At 37.6% G+C, this 16,546-nt stretch overlaps 1 protein-coding gene across 1 annotated transcript in view; it reads right to left on the reverse strand.

Moving 5' to 3' along the window:
• LOC150083362 (fanconi-associated nuclease 1-like) overlaps nucleotides 1-16,546 on the reverse strand; it is a 177,737-nt gene that overhangs the window by 11,692 nt on the left and 149,499 nt on the right. Inside the window, exons 12-13 of the mRNA XM_090377215.1 lie at nucleotides 14,200-14,244; nucleotides 5,112-5,166 (exon numbers count right to left, since the gene is read on the reverse strand). Of these exons, the coding sequence (XP_090233341.1) occupies nucleotides 14,210-14,244 (35 nt within the window). The 3' untranslated portion in view covers nucleotides 5,112-5,166; nucleotides 14,200-14,209. The remainder of the gene's footprint in view (nucleotides 1-5,111; nucleotides 5,167-14,199; nucleotides 14,245-16,546) is intronic.

Raw genomic sequence — 16,546 nt, forward strand, 5'->3', positions numbered from 1 at the left:
GAAAGCATGTGTATGAGCTTATGCAGCATCAGCCAAAAAAAAAAAAAAAAAAAAAAAATCACACCATTCCCTCCAAATGCCTGTCCAGTTCCTCCTTAAATTTATTCAATCTATCAACTTCCACAACGACAGATGGAAGTTTGTTCCAGCAATTAACCACCCGCTGGCTAAAGGGAAATTTCCGCACATCTATTCTACATCTGTCCTTTCTTAATTTGAATTTATGCCCCCTTAGGTTCGTAATCTGAACAAGTGGAAGGATCCCATCAGAATTAAGCATGCTAAACCCATTCAAGGCTTTATATACCTCAATCAGATCACCGCGCAGGTGCCTAGTCTCCAGCCACTGCAGTTTGCAGAACTTAAGCCTCTCTTGGTAAGAGGATCCCTTCATTCCCCTCACCAATCTTGTTGCCCTTCTCTGTACACGCTTAAGTAAATCTACATCCTTCCTAAAATGAGGCCTCCAGACCTGTATGCAGTACTCAAGGCATGGCCTGACCATTGCCTTATACAGAGGGATAATCACCTCCTTTTCCCTGCTAGCAAAATTCCTATATATCATCGACAAAACCCCATGACCTGCTCTGGCAGCCTGTCTGCATTGCTCAGAAAACTTCATATCTGCCTGCACAATTACTCCCAGGTCTTTTTAATTTTCTACCACCTTAAGTGTAGTACCACACAGTTGTTACGTTTCTCTGGGGTTACTTCTACCCATATGCAGTACTTTGCATTTGTCAAGGTTAAACTTCAGTTGCCACTTCTTAGCCCATCTGCCCAAATTATCTAGATCCTGTTGCAGTAGCACACTGCCATTACTGTCATTAACAACCCTGCCAACCTTTGTATCATCTGCAAACTTCAACACTAAGCCTGATATACCTTCATCAATATCATTGATAAATATACAAAACAACAGTGGACCCAACACCAAACCCTCTGGGACTCCACTAATAACATTAGTCCACGAAGAGCAGCACCCATTGATTACCACCCTCTATCTTCTCCCACTTAACCATCCTTTTATCCATTGTAGCAACTTACCCTTAATACCATTTTGCTCCAATTTTCAGGAAAGCTTTTGACACAACAGTGTCAAAAGCTTTCCTGAAATCCAAATAGATGATATCAAAATTATTTTTTGCATCCAGTTCCTTTGTAACCACATCATAATATCCTATCAAATTTGTCAGACAAGACTTTCCCTTAACAAACCCATGCTTGTCTGAATTATTGCTGCAGTCTTGTCTAGATGATCCTGCAATGCATCTTTAACCAGTGACTCCATTATTTTACCTGGAACGGAAGTTAAACTAACTGGTCTGTAATTACTCGTGTCACCCTTCAATCCCCCTTTGTGAATTGGGGATACATTTGCACATCTCCAGTCCGTGGGAACCTCCCCTGAGTCCAAAGATGCTCTCATAATTATGGCCAAGGGTTTGCTTAGTTGCTCTGCTGCCTCCTTTAATATAACTGGATAGATCCCATCCACCCCAGGTGCTTTTCTTATGTTTAACTTCAACAATTTCTCCTCTACTTTGCTGTCAGTTATTACAAAATCATTAAGTATCCTGGTACAATTTGATAACCTTCTGCCATTTCCAAATCTTAATACCTCCTCGTGTGTGAATGTAGATGCAAAATACTCATTCAGTTTGTTTGCTATCTGGGCAGGATCATCAACAGTCGATCCATCGATATCAAGTGGACCAATCAGAATCATCCCCTTCCTTTTAGAGTTTATATAAGTAAAGAAATCCTTGCTGTTTTTCTTAGCATCTTTTGCCAAGGATTTCTCGTAATCTGCCTTAGCCTGCCTAACCTCCTTTGTGACCTGATTACAGACTAGCTTATATCTGCCATAGGCTTCTGAGTCGCTTGATAATTTATATGCATCCCATGCATTTTTCTTCTCTGTTACGAGTCTCATTAGTTCATTTGATAACCATTTAGGCCTAACCCTTGAACAATATTTCTTAATAGGTATGAAACTTTTAGTAGCTTCCACGATTAATTCCTTGAATGCTTCCCACTTAGAATTTACTGTTGGTAACATCGTCAGTTTATCCCACTGTACAGAATTTAAAAACTGTCGGAGACCACTGTACTCACCTTTACGGAAGCAAAAACCCTTTCCTTTACCCCTGATGGTAATTATATCTTTAAGTAAATCCCACATCAGTACACTGTGATCACTGCCACCTAGTGGTTCCTTTATCTGCAAATTCTTAATACACGAGTGATCACTGCTGATAAACAGATCAAGAGTATTACTCTCTCTGGTTGTCTCTCGAACATGCTGCTGCAGAAAACAATCATCCAATAAATCCACAAAAGTCTGACTAGTGTGTGAGTGACCAACCCACAAGTTCCAATCAATATCTGGGAAGTTAAAATCCCCCATTATAAGACATTCTGATTTACTGGCCCACTCTATTTCTCTGTATAATTGTTCATTGTACTCATTCGAGTCATTCGGCCTATAACACACTCCTACTCTTATTTTTGCTTTCGCAGTGCTTATGTCACACCAAACTGACTCAACAGTGCACTGTTCATCTATATCAACTGGATGCACTCTTTTGATTTTATGTTTTTCTTAATTAACAGCATAACACCTCCTCCCTTTTTATCCTGTCTATCCTTTCTGTACACATTGTACTCCCCAAATTCCAGTTCAGCATTCCTTATATCTGTGTGACACCACGTCTCTGCTATCCCAACAATATCCGCCTTGGATGTCTTGACCAACACTTCAAATTCATCAAATTTATTTACTATACTTCTAGCATTGGTATACATGCAAGCTTACATGCTCCTATTCCTAGTTACCCTAACACATCCCATATACCCACTTATTTCAGGATGACTGCCATCCGTCCCTGAAACCCCGAACATCCCTCGCTCCAGGTCACTACTTATTCTAATAGAAGTTGTGCAAGAATCACCTTCACCTCTGCCTACGGCTACTGTTAAACTATTAGTCCTTGTATCCCCCCAAGCTATCAGTTTTCCGACCCACCTAACACTGCCTCGATAGCATCAGCAAATATTCTTGCACCCTTTCTATTTAAGTGTATCCCATCCCTGTAGAAGCAGTCTCTCCTGTTAACAAGTACAGACCAGTCTGAAAAAATTCTATCCCTTGCGCCTTGCACAATCTTTCCAGGGCCGAATTGATCGACAAGGCTCTCATCATATACTCCCTCCTATCGTGTCTGAGCAGAATTGCAGACACTTTCAAATTCAACCCTAATTCTAGGCTTTTGTTCAACAGTGACCTGTACTTGTTAAGTAATTCTGCCGGTCTCCTACTCTTAATATCATTAGTACCAACGGGTACAACTATATCACCTTTTGTGCCCTTAAAAGATGATATTTGCTCTACAACGTCATCAACCTTTGCCCCTGGCAGACATACCCTGGTCCTGTTCCACCTATCCTTTTTACAAAGCATGTTTCCCGTTTCCCTGACAAAAGAGTCACCAACAACTACTAGTTCCTGTGGGACCAGCGCATTCTGCCTTGGGGGTTGCCGCTGTGTTGCGTGATGACCAAGTGCAAGCTCTGGCGTTGATGTGGGCAGCTGAGAGCTTGATGGGCCCCCTCAATTTAGATCTTTCGAGGGCATCCACCCTGTCCTTCAAACTCTCATATAGGCCCATAACAATGCTGAGTTGTCGCCTGATTTCCTTACACTCCTTAACATCGCGCACACACAAAGACATCCCCCATGGCCATATCATGTTCCGTTCCAGAGAGTTCGGCAAACATTTCACAAGTTGCACATTTTTTTTAGGCTGTGATGCATTGGAGAATTGCCCCCCTCAGTTCTCCCCCAAGTCACAGCACTCCTGCCACTTTGTGCCCGTTGCTTTACTGCTCTAGTTTGGGGCATGCTATTTTAAATTAATAAGATTAAAAAATTAATGATGATGATGATGAAAATGCATATAAGGTTTAATTTAATTCAGCAGAATATTTAAATTTGATGGTTATTTGCAAATTTCCTTTTATCACCCATTTAGAGAAAAGCATAATAGAAGAGATACTTGTAAGAACAATGAGTAATTGTGGTAGAAAATAACACGTAACAGCATAGTAGAGTATATGCACTAAGTGGCCATTTTATAAGAAGCTGGGGCCATAATGAGACAGCATTCAAGGTTTAAGAATAACCCCCATTTTTGAGGGTTATCCCAAAAGTAATGTACAAAAGTGGTTAATTTAAGATGAATTTATTTTGTAACATAGTTTACATTAAAAACCTTCAAAGTAGATTTCATGCCTTATGACTGCTTCCCAATATTCAGATAATTTTTGAATGCTGTTTAACTGTCTGCTGAAGTTAAGTTGTCTCATGCATTAGGTGCATCAGACAGCTTAACATAGGTGCGTCACTCAATAGTTTTCTAAAGACAGAAATATTTGTCCACACAAAGTTCCTTCAGCTTGGGGAACAGACTGTAATAGTGTGACTCATGACTTGCTGGCGGCAATATTTAGAAGGGACAGCAAAGATGGATGCTTCCACTCAGCTGAACTGTGGAAATTCAGTGGACAGATGATTGCAACATTCCAGATTTGTTGGCTATTTCTTCACAGGTCATACATCTGGCATCCTCTCTAAAGTAATGACTGCTGATGTGTTGCCCATAGATGTTCCTGGTCTACCTGAGTGCTGTTTGTCTTCAAACACTAACCCAACCTTGATGAAATCTTTGAGACCAATGTGAAATGTGTGTGAAATGTTTGAGTGTTTGACCACATAAAATTTTAATTTTGATAGATCTGTTTCAGATCTTTGATCTGAAACTGTAATCTAACCTGAAGCAATATCACCATCCATTTTTAAAATCCTCTATGCAAACATTCAATGAAGGAACTCTGCTTCAAACACACTGATGTTGAGGTTAAACTTCATATTATCATCCTGAAAATTGTTACTCACACAGGCACAGTTTTATATGTACAGTGGACTCTCGATTTTCCAGGATAGACAGTAAAAATAAAATCCCGGATAATCTATTTCCCAGTTAATCCAAAAATATCGAAAACTGTTCAGCAATGTACCTAAAAAATATTATGATAGATAAAAAACTTACCACGGCATTTTCAAACTTTTTGTTCAGTTGAAAGCACAACTTTTTTCCATGATTTCTAAACAAAAAAAAAATATTTACTATAAAAAAAATTTTGACACTCTTGTCTTAAATAACGAAAAAAATTTTTGTCTTTTTGTGATGCGACGGACCACAACAATCCATGCGACACACTAAACCAAACTAAACATTTGTTCTCTTTCTATTGTTTTTTTGAGTGGCAGGCATGAAGACAGTGGAGGATGTGGGATAATAGGTATATTCATCTCTCAATCATGACTTATAATGCTGCTTCTTGTCACTTATTTACAACTTGCAAAACATCTATTTAAACCTATTTTATTTATTACTTGAATTTTATGATTTCTGGTGGATATATTTTTTTTTTACTTTGGAGTCTTTAACTGTCCTGGTTAATCCAATCTCGGTAAAATCGAGAGTCTGTTGTATATGAAAACTGAAAGTCACTTGATACTAAGGATCTGTGGTATTGGATCTGGCATGGAATAAATTGTTTTATATTTCGGTGTGTGATTTTATGTCTCAAATGTTGTATTATAAGTTTATCATTTGCAGGAAAGCAAAAACACCAGATACATATTAGCATTAGCATTAGTAGAGGCATATGATGCAAGAAAGCAAGCTTATGCAGCATCAGCCAAAAAAAAACCAAAAAAAAAAAAAAACCACTCCCATTTCACCCCTCTGTTCATTTGAAATACCTGTCCAACTGAGCCTTAAATTTATTTAGGCTATCAACTTCCACAACAAGGGATGGAAGTCTGTTCCACCAACCAACTACCCACTGGCTAAAGGCAAATTTCCACACATCTATCCTACATCTGTCTTTCCTCAATTTGAATTTATGTCCTCTCAGGTGATTATTCTGAGCAAGAGGAAGAATCCCATCGGCATTGAGCATGTTCAAACCATTCAAGGCTTTATACACCTCTATCAGATCACCTCGCCAGTGCCTAGTCTCCAGACACTGTAATTTGCAAAACTTAAGCCTTTCTTCGTAAGAGCAACCCTTTGTTCCATTCACTAATCTTGTTGCCCTTCTCTGTACTCGTTCCAGCAGCTCTACATTCTTCTTGAAATGAGGCCTCCAGACCTGTATACAGTACTCAAGGTGTGGCCTGACCATTGCCTTATACAAGGGGATAGTCACCTCCTTATCCCTGCTAGAAAAATTCTTGTATATCATTGACAAGACACCATGAGCTACTCTTACAGCCCATCTGCACTGCTCAGAGAACTTCATTTCTGCCTGCACAATTACTCCCAGGTCCTTTTCATTCTCTACCACTGTCAGTGTAGTACCACAGAGTTGATACGATGCTCTGGGGTTACTGTTTTCCATATGTAGTACTTTACAAATGTCAATTAAACTTCATTTGCCACCTCTCAGCCCATCTGCTCAATCTTTCCATATCCTGTTGCAGCAGCATAGCTTCAGTAGTGTCCCTGACAACCCTTTAAATGTGCAAATGTGACCCCAATTCACAAAGGAGGATCAAAGGCTGACACAAGTAATTATAGACCTGTGAGCTTAACTTCTGTTCCAGGAAAACTAATGGAGGCACTGGTTAAAGAAGCACTGCAGGATCATTTAGACAAGACTTCAGTTATAGCTCAGACACAGCATGGTTTTGTTAAGGGGAAGTCTTGCCTGACCAACTTGATTGGATACTATGATGCAGTCACAAAAGAACTGGATGCAGGGAATAACTTTGATATTATATACTTGGATCTTAGAAAGGCTTTTGATACTGTTGCACATGGAAGACTGCTACACAAATTGGAGCAGTGTGACATTGGAGGCAAATTGCTGCTATGGATAAAGGGGTGGTTGAGGGGGAGAAGACAGAGAGTGGTAATCAATGGACACTGCTCATCGTGGACTGATGTTATTAGTGGAGTCCCTCAGGGCTCAGTGTTGGATCCATTATTGTTTTCTGTATTTATAAATGATATTGATGATGGTATATCGGGCTTAATGTCCAAGTTTGCAGACGATACAAAGGTTGGCAGGGTTGTCAAGGACACTACTGACACTATGCTGCTGCAACAGGATCTGGAAAGGTTGAGCAGATGGGCTGAGAGGTGGCAAATGAAGTTTAACATTGACAAATGTAAAGTACTACACATGGGAAACAGCAACCCCAGAGCAACGTATCAACTCTGTGGTACTACACTGACAGTGGTAGAGAATGAAAGGGACTTGGGGGTGGTTGTGCAGGCAGATATGAAGTTCTCTGAGCAGTGCAGATGGGCTGCAAGAGTAGCTCATGGAGTATTGTCAATGATATACAGGAATTTTTCCAGCAGGGATGAGGAGGTGATTATTCCATTGTATAAGGCGATGGTCAGGCCACACCTAGAATACTGTATACAGGTCTGGAGGCCTCATTTCAAGAAGGATGTAGAGCTGCTGGAACGAGTACAGAGAAGGGCAACAAGATTAGTGAATGGAACAAAGGGGTGCTCTTACGAAGAAAGGCTTAAGTTTTGCAAATTACAGTGTCTGGAGACTAGGCACCAGCGAGGTGATCTGATAGAGGTGTATAAAGCCTTGAATGGTTTAAGCATGCTCAATGCTGATGGGATTCTTCCTCTAGCTCAGAAAAATCACCTGAGAGGGCATAAATTCAAATTGAGGAAAGACAGATGTAGGATAGACGTGCGGAAATTTGCCTTTAGCCAGCGGGTGGTTGGTTGGTGGAACAGACTTCCATCCCTTGTGGTGGAGGTTGATAGCCTAAATAAGTTTAAGGCTCAGCTGGACAGGTATTTTGAACGAACAGAGGGGTGAAGTGGAAGTGGGTTTTTTTTTTTTTTTTTTGGCTGATGCTGCATAAGCTTGCTTTCTTGCATCAAATGCCTCTACTAATGCTAATGCTAAATGCTAAAAAAACCCTGCCAACCTTTGTATCGTCTGCAAACTTGGACATTAAGCTTGATATACCATCATCAATATTATTTATAAATACAGAAAACAATAATGGACCCGACACTGAACCCTGAGGGACTCCACTAATAACATTAGTCCACAATGAGCAGTGTCCATTGATTACCACTCTCTGTCTTCTCCCCTCAACCATCCCTTTATCCATAGCAGCAATTTGCCTCCAATGCCACACTGCTCCAATTTGTGCAGCAGTCTTCCCTCTGCAACAGTATCAAAAGCCTTTCTAAGATCCAAATATATAATATCAAAGTTATTCCCTGCATCCAGTTCTTTTGTGACTGCATCATAGTAGGGCGCCTACGCAGCCAGGTAGGAAGGAGCAGCAGTGCGTAGCACACGCTTCTTGATTAGACCGGGGTTCGAGCCCGTGACCACCAAATACGGAGGATGCAGAAAGGTCAAGGGAATGACCACCGCATATTCCCGGAGCAATATGGACTTAGTTGCTAATGCTCCTAAAAACCAAATAACAAATAAACAAACTGCATCATAGTATCCAATCAAATTGGTCAGGCAAGACTTTCCCTTAACAAAACCATGCAGTGTCCAAGCTATAACTGAAGTCTTGTATAGATGATCCTGAAGTGCTTCTTTAACCAGTGCCTCCATTAATTTTCCTGGAACAGAAGTTAAACTCACAGGTCTATAATTACTTGTGTCAGCCTTTGATCCTCCTTTGTGAATTGGTGTCACATTTGCACATCTCCAGTCTATGGGTACCTTCCCTGAGTCCAAATAAGCTCTCATAATTATGGCTAAGGGTTTGCTTACTTCCTTTGCTGCCTCCTTTAATATAACTGGATAGATCCCATCTACCCTGGGTGCCTTTTTTATGTTTATCCTCAACAATTTATCCTCCACTTTCCTCTCAGTTATTATATAGATGTTTCTAAAGGCTTGCCAACATTCCCTTTCAAAAAATTGGCACTCTAACAGAATATGTTTGATAGTTTTTAAAAGGCTCACAGTTTTGGCATTGGGGTGGATCTTCTGCCCAGAGTAAATAAGAGTGAGCATCACATGAGTGTTCATTATGTAGCCTGGCTAAAACAATCATGAAAAATATAACTAGCCCTTTACAATGCGCGAACTGTATATAGCATTATTTATAACAAAACTGACTGCAGTAGGACAAGATAAAATTCATTATATGATAAAGCAACTAAGAGAGGAGTCATTGATGACTCACCTCCTCCTCTACACAGGATCTATACAGAAAATGTATTTCCAGACCATAACCTTTCCAAATCAGGTAAAGATCTCTCAGATCCTATAAATTATTGTCCAATAGCTTTAACTAATTGTCTCTTTAAAATCTTAGAGAAAATGGCGAGCAGCAGATTAATCTGGTACCCAGAAAAAAACAGTCACCTAAATAATGCATAATGCTTCAGACAGAACTAATCCATATTAGACCATTTAATGAAACTGGAATCCAGTATTCAAGGTGCTGCTTTCATTTGGACTGTGAATACCAAGTAATTATACTCTTCAATATTGATAAAGCCTATGATACTGTTTAGACATATGGCATCTTATGTGACACTTTGGACTTAGATGTTGCAATGAAGGATTCCTCTTTTTATTCAAAATTTCCTAAAAAAAAAAACATATTTACCGAGTAGGATATAGACTTCAGACATCAGTAATGCAAGTGTGCCTTCAGATGGCACTAATCCACATTAGACCATTTAGTAAAAAGGGAGAAAGATGCCTATGATACTGCATGGAGATATGGTATTTTATGTGGTGACACTGGATTTGGAGGTTGCCGTGAAGAATTCCTCTTTTTATTCAAAATTTCTTTAAAAAAAAAAAAATTCATACTTTCAAAATTGAGTTTGGACTTCCCAATCTGAAATGTATTAACAGGAAGGTGTACCGCAATAATCAATCCTCAGCACCATTCTGTTTGCAATTAAGGTAAATACTATTGCAGGCCAGTTATCATTCACAAGTGTCTCTATGTTGATGAATTTAGTATATATATCCAATCCCAAATTATGAGAACTATAGAAAGACAACTAAAGAATGCTATCAACAGTGTCAGCAAATGAGCCAAGAACAATGGATCTACACAAAATATCTGTGTACACCTCCTGAAAGGGCAATCTTCATCCAGATCCAGATGACAATAGATGGACAAGCGATTCCAATAAGATGAATAGTTAAGTTCTCAGGTAGGGCCACGTTAATGCTATGGCCAAACCAGCCATGGCCAGGGGCCTCATTTTCAGTGTAAATATTTTCTAAAGTAGTGATAAAAATTTCTAATAATAATAATAGTTTTTACGGATGACAGAAAAATATGTATCAATGTACGGATGAATAAAACAATATAATATAAATAAACAATATAAATATAAAAACCTATGTAGTATTTGTATTCATATGTATGTGTGTGTGTGTAATATATATAATAATAATACAAATTAAACATAGAAAAGAAATAAGAATTATACCTAGAAAAGGGAAGAATAAAAAACAGAATCACAAATATAAGTGGCAGCATAAAGCAAAATCCAACAACACATTGTGTAAGCTATAAAGGAATATAAATTAGGAAGGGAAAAAAAAAAAGCGGAAGAGCAAAAACATAAATAAATGACAAGGATAGAAGAGGATAATGAAGATATGTGGAAGGATAAATAAAGCCAAATTAATACAACAATAATACAAATTTAGATTGCCGCCCACTTGTTAATGCACAGGCAGAGTCAGGGGGAAAAAAAACAACAGAAAATAGAAATAGAATTTTTTTTTCCCTGCGTGTGGTGAATGTCAGCTGCTTTCCACTACTCACCCTGCTCTCTATAATTGGTTTATATTTCTGGTCATCAACTTCATTTCTTCATTCTGGTTTGAGCAGTGAGTGCTATAATCTTTTCTGTTTCTCTATTGCTGCATTAGGGCCTCCATGATGTCATTTTACTGTGCCGGGAGGGTGCTGTAATTTGCACTGCATTTGAAATGCAGTAATATTCACAGCCATTGTGTCCAGTGGCCTTCTAATGAGAATGGATATAATGATTGTTTTTATTTGTTCCTCGTCTTAAGTCTATTTTCTTTAGTGGTAGGTTTATTATGTTTCTTTTGTGATATTTCATTGTTTTGGCATCTGCATTAACAAGTGGGCACGGATCTAAATTTGCATTATTTGCATATTAATTTGGCTTTATTTGCCCTTAAATTAATATTTCAAAATTTTTATACATATTTCCCTAACCCATATTCATTTACCTCTTCTATCCTTGTCATTTATTTGTTTTTTTTCTCCTAATTTATATATATATATATATATATTAAAAGGGCCTCAAATTTAAATATGGCCAGGGGCCTATTTCATCCTTAATCTGACCTGTTCTCAAGGCTAGTTTTAGACAAAACCTTTTTGGAGCACATCAGGCATCTACAGACAACTTTGTAGAAAAACTGAATATATTTAAAGCCTTGTAAGCAACAGCATAAGGAGCAGATTGTTAAATAGTTGAATGATTTCTAATTCTTATTTACAAAATCAATGTTGCATATGTCAAGGTTATAGCTACAACGTGCTATAGTACGAATAGGATTCATTTGCAAGAAATATATATATACAGTCAGACCTCTCTTTAACGAACTTTCATATAGCGAAATTTTCTATGTAGTGAACTTTTTTTATTTCCCCTTGGTCATTACATTGAAAATAGTTTCCCTATAACGAAGAAAATTTCCATATAACGAACTAATTTCAAGAGCCCTGGGTATGAATTGTTTGCACCTCTGGCCTTTAGGCAATAAAGCTGATGCTGTAGAAAGCACGAATTAAGAGCTAAAAGGATTAAGCATTAATTCCTTTATCTTTTAATAGCTAAAGGCTTTAATTCCACAAATTAAGAGCTAAAACATTTTACAATTTAATGGTGCCTGTAAAACCCTGCAGGAGGAAACTGCCAACCACAGCGTGGGATAGAAAAATATGGGAAAGTTTGGGAGAGGCCTTTGCACAGCAGTGAGTCAGCAATGGCTAAAAAGAAGTAAAACCTATACAACTTGTAAGACTACTATGCCGAGAAGTCCTGCTGGTCAGCTCCACAGCCATTGGCAAAGATTAAGGCATATTCCTGATGCGGGCATTGGCTCTGGTCAACCTATTTTCTAACGTAAGCATCCTATTAGAGAATTAGGAGAGAGTGATTTTCCTTTATCTCGGAAATTCATCTGTTGTTTCGAAGAAATGAGTCATCTACAATTTCACCTGTCTCTGTTTACATGGTAGCTACAAGTGTTCCCTAATTTCAGCTTTGTTTTAACTGCTGTGCAAGTAACCTTACAGTGTCTAAGAGGAAATCCTTGAGTGTAGTGTGAAAAAGTGGAAGTGTTTAATATGTAGATCACGGCATTAAAAAAGAAATAAATCGCTTTAAAATATGATGTCCCTGCCAGTAGTGCGTCAACCATTCTGAAAAACCCTGTTTTGATTCTCAAACTGTTTGAGGAAATGTGACCCAGTCAGATGCGGGCGAAATTATGCCTTTGGGAAGATGTAGATGAAGCAGTTTTTAAGTGGGTGAAGTTGATTCGAGATCAAAACATGCCAATATCAGGGCTATTAATAAAAGAAAAGGTTATGGAGTACGCATCTTTTCTGGGGCACAAAACATTCCAAGCCAGTTCTGGTTGGCTGGACAAATTTAAAGAGCATCATGGCTTGCTCAAAAAGGTTATTTCTGATGAAAGTGGAGTTGCAATTGAAGAAGACCCATTGGAAAGAAACAGTTTCGAAAAAAATTACGGAGGACTACGGGTCTAAAGACATATTCAACATTAATGAAAAACATGTCTATTCTTTAAATTTTTGCCGAACAAGACACTGACTTTTAAAGGTGATAAATGTTTAGGTGGTAAAAATAGTAAGGAGAGAATTACACTCTTGGTTGCAAATATGGCTGTTAATGAAAAACTGAAGCTTTTGGTAATATGCAAAAGTAAATAACCACAATGTTTCAAGGGAGTAAAGTTGTTAGAGTTGGACTACAACTACAACAAAAAACCTTGAATGACGAAAGTAACAGAAAAATCACGTTGACTGTCGACAAGTGCCCTGCCCACATTCACTGGGTTAATTTTGAAACTTACAAGCGTGAAGCTTGTTTTCTTCCTTCTGAATAATTCGTCTTAACTTCGGCCAATGGACCAAGGCATTATCAAGAATTTGAAAATGCACTATGGAAGGCGCATACTGAAAAAAATTATACTGAGAATAGAAACCAACCAACCTATAGATTCTGCTATAGATTTGTGGATGTGCATATCAGAGTTGGCCAAAGTGCAGAGTCAAGATGTGATGGAAACAACGATTAAGAATTGTTTCGCAAAAGCAGGTTTTGCTGAAATGCTAATTAACAGAGATGAGAGGGATGAACTACTAGAAGACATTGAGCAATCTTGGGAAGAGTTCCAAGCGAGGTTTGATCAGTGGAGAAATTGTTCTTGTCGAATTTTTAGGAGTTGATAATGATGTCATAGTAGCTGAATATCTGAGTCACTCCAACATTTTGGAGCATATTTAAAGAACTAGTGACAATATCGACGATGAGTTGGATGAAAATGAGGGCAATATTAAACATTCCAAACAAATGTTGGCAGCATTTGAAATGTTGCATCAAGACCTTCAGTGGGAAGAAAATGTAACAGAAAATATATCCGAGTGTTTAAAGTTTAAACAAATGTGAACATTTTTATAAACGGTGTACAATAGAATCCAGTGTACAACAAGAAGTAACAAAATATTTTATGACATAATGCTTAAAAGTGTACTAATAAATTGTAGGCATCGTGTAAGTAGTCATTTCTTAACGACTACTTGCATACATATTAAATAAATTATTTAATATGTATGCATTAATAAATTGTTTTAAAATGTTAGAAAATTTATTCATTTCCGCTTCTTTCCCATCTTTTCCTATATTTCCAAATTTACAGTATTTTTCATTGTTGAAAAGGTCATATTTCTTTATAACGAAATTTCTGTATAATGAATTTTTTCAAGGGAATGATCAATTTCATTATATAGAGGTCTGACTGTATTTTAGATGCATATAAATTTATTAATGATTCAAGGCAATTATTTATACTAGCCTTTAGGCAGTTAGGAATCCCTTTTTAGCCTCTTAAATCCTATAGCTGGAAAAGAAGATAACATTTTTAAGACTATGATGACTAAGTAATTTTAATCTTAAATTAACTAAGTAAAACATTCTTTATACTTTACACATACCAAATACTTTACAGAAAAAATATACTGTCAGAGGCTATTATTTTTAAAACAGTATTAAAAAAAGTAAATAAAAACAATGCAAAAAGAAATACAGGTCAAACATATTTATAATTAACTTGAAAGAGTTTGATGAAAATATATCCATAAACTCATTATAAAAGTGACATGAACAAAATGAATGCAATACAGTAAGCATTATGTAAACATAACTGACATGTTCAAACACATCTATTTTTTAATTAACCATTTATATAAATTACGCTGATTTTTTTTTTTTAATCACAACATACAATTAAAGTTTTCAAGAAATTTCATTTTATCTGGTATGCTACTCTTCACATACATGCCTTGCATCAATAAACTTTTAACTGTTTCTAACTGCAAGACAGCTTTTGTGGGCAAAACATGTTTTCTGCAACTTCTGATAAATTTGTGTCTATCCTCTGCACAACCTTTTTCATTCTAGAACTAGCAAAGATTTCAGCATCTATTAATGTACTACTGAAAGACTTACAAGTCTTTCAGTACAACAAAAAAGTAGTGCTTTAAAGGAATAAAGTCATCTCATAATGGTTATATAACCATATTATCAATGATTATTTCATATTCAATCACACACACAAAGCAAAAACAATTTTGCTGCATAGTTAGTTTGATACAATTCGGGACATTCTACATAAACTCCATATATATTTTCACATCAATGTTCAGTTGTGAGCTTTTGACCAGATTTAGAAATAGCACTTTATTACCCACATTCCGTAATAGCATATAAAATCAGTGATTATGCCATGGTTGTTGCTTAATATTTGAAGGAAAAACTAATTTCATTACAGATAATGCATAGAGAGTAAAACTGTGTTCTCTCTACATTAATCAACTGTTGAGATTTGAACTGCTTAAACCAGTCAGTTCCTGGTTCGGAGTTTCATGTCCTAAAGTGAACTTGAGATAAGGAACTTTTGCTTATAGAATTGGTTCATTCAGTGGGGTTTCACTTCTAGCTGCCAAGAACTACTGCAAAAGAGCCTCTTGAACATAAGAATTTGAGCAATGTTTTTTTTATTATATTGTTCAACAAATTTAAACTTTTTTGTTTCTTTCTTAAAATATTTTGGTAAGGCAGTGCATGTTAGACTATTCTTAGTATCTAAATGCATGAATCTGTGAAATAAGCGAACATCATTTTCTCTTCTAAATGAAAATGTTATTGGTCGAGAAACTATATATTTCTAACATTTTTAAGTGAACTGGAATATGATTTTTTTTTTTTTAGCAAATAAAATTTTTGTTAAATGGGTATAGTTTTTTTAGCATTAGCATTGGGGGAGAAGACAGAGAGTGGTAATCAATGGACGCTGCTCATCGTGGACTAATGTTATTAGTGGAGTCCCTCAGGGTTCAGTATTGGGGCCTTTATTGTTTTCTGTATTTATAAATGATATTGATGATGGTATATCAGGCTTAATGTCCAAGTTTGCAGACGATACGAAGGTTGGCAGGGTTGTCAAGGACACTACTGACACTATGCTGCTGCAACAGGATTTGGAAAGGTTGAGCAGATGGGCTTCGAGGTGGCAAATGAAGTTTAACATTGACAAATGTAAAGTACTACATATGGGAAACAGCAACCCCAGAGCAACGTATCAACTCTGTGGTACTACACTGACAGTGGTAGAGAATGAAAGGGACCTGGGGGTGGTGGTGCAGGCAGATATGAAGTTCTCTGAGCAGTGCAGACGAGCTGCAAGAGTAGCTCATGGTGTATTGTCAATGATATATACGAATTTTTCTAGCAGGGATAAGGAGGTGATTATTCCCTTGTATAAGGCAATGGTCAGGCCACACCTAGAGTACTGTATACAGGCCTGGAGGCCTCATTTCAGGAAGGATGTAGAGCTGCTGGAACGAGTACAGAGAAGGGCAACTAGATTGGTGAATGGGACAAAGGGGTTCTCTTACGAAGAAAGGCTTAAGTTTTGCAAATTACAGTGTCTGGAAACTAGGCACCAGCGGGGTGATCTGATAGAGGTGTACAAAGCCTTGAATGGTTTGAGCATGCTCAATGCTGATGGGATTCTTCCTCTAGCTCAGAAAAATCACCTGAGAGGGCATAAATTCAAATTGAGGAAAGACAGATGTAGGATAGATGTGCGGAAATTTGCCTTTAGCCAGCGGGTGGTTGGTGGGTGGAACAGACTTCCATCC

This window comes from Mastigoproctus giganteus, chromosome 7, assembly GCF_048544385.1.
Source record: "Mastigoproctus giganteus isolate SK-2022 chromosome 7, ASM4854438v1, whole genome shotgun sequence".
Taxonomy (NCBI): domain Eukaryota; kingdom Metazoa; phylum Arthropoda; class Arachnida; order Uropygi; family Thelyphonidae; genus Mastigoproctus; species Mastigoproctus giganteus.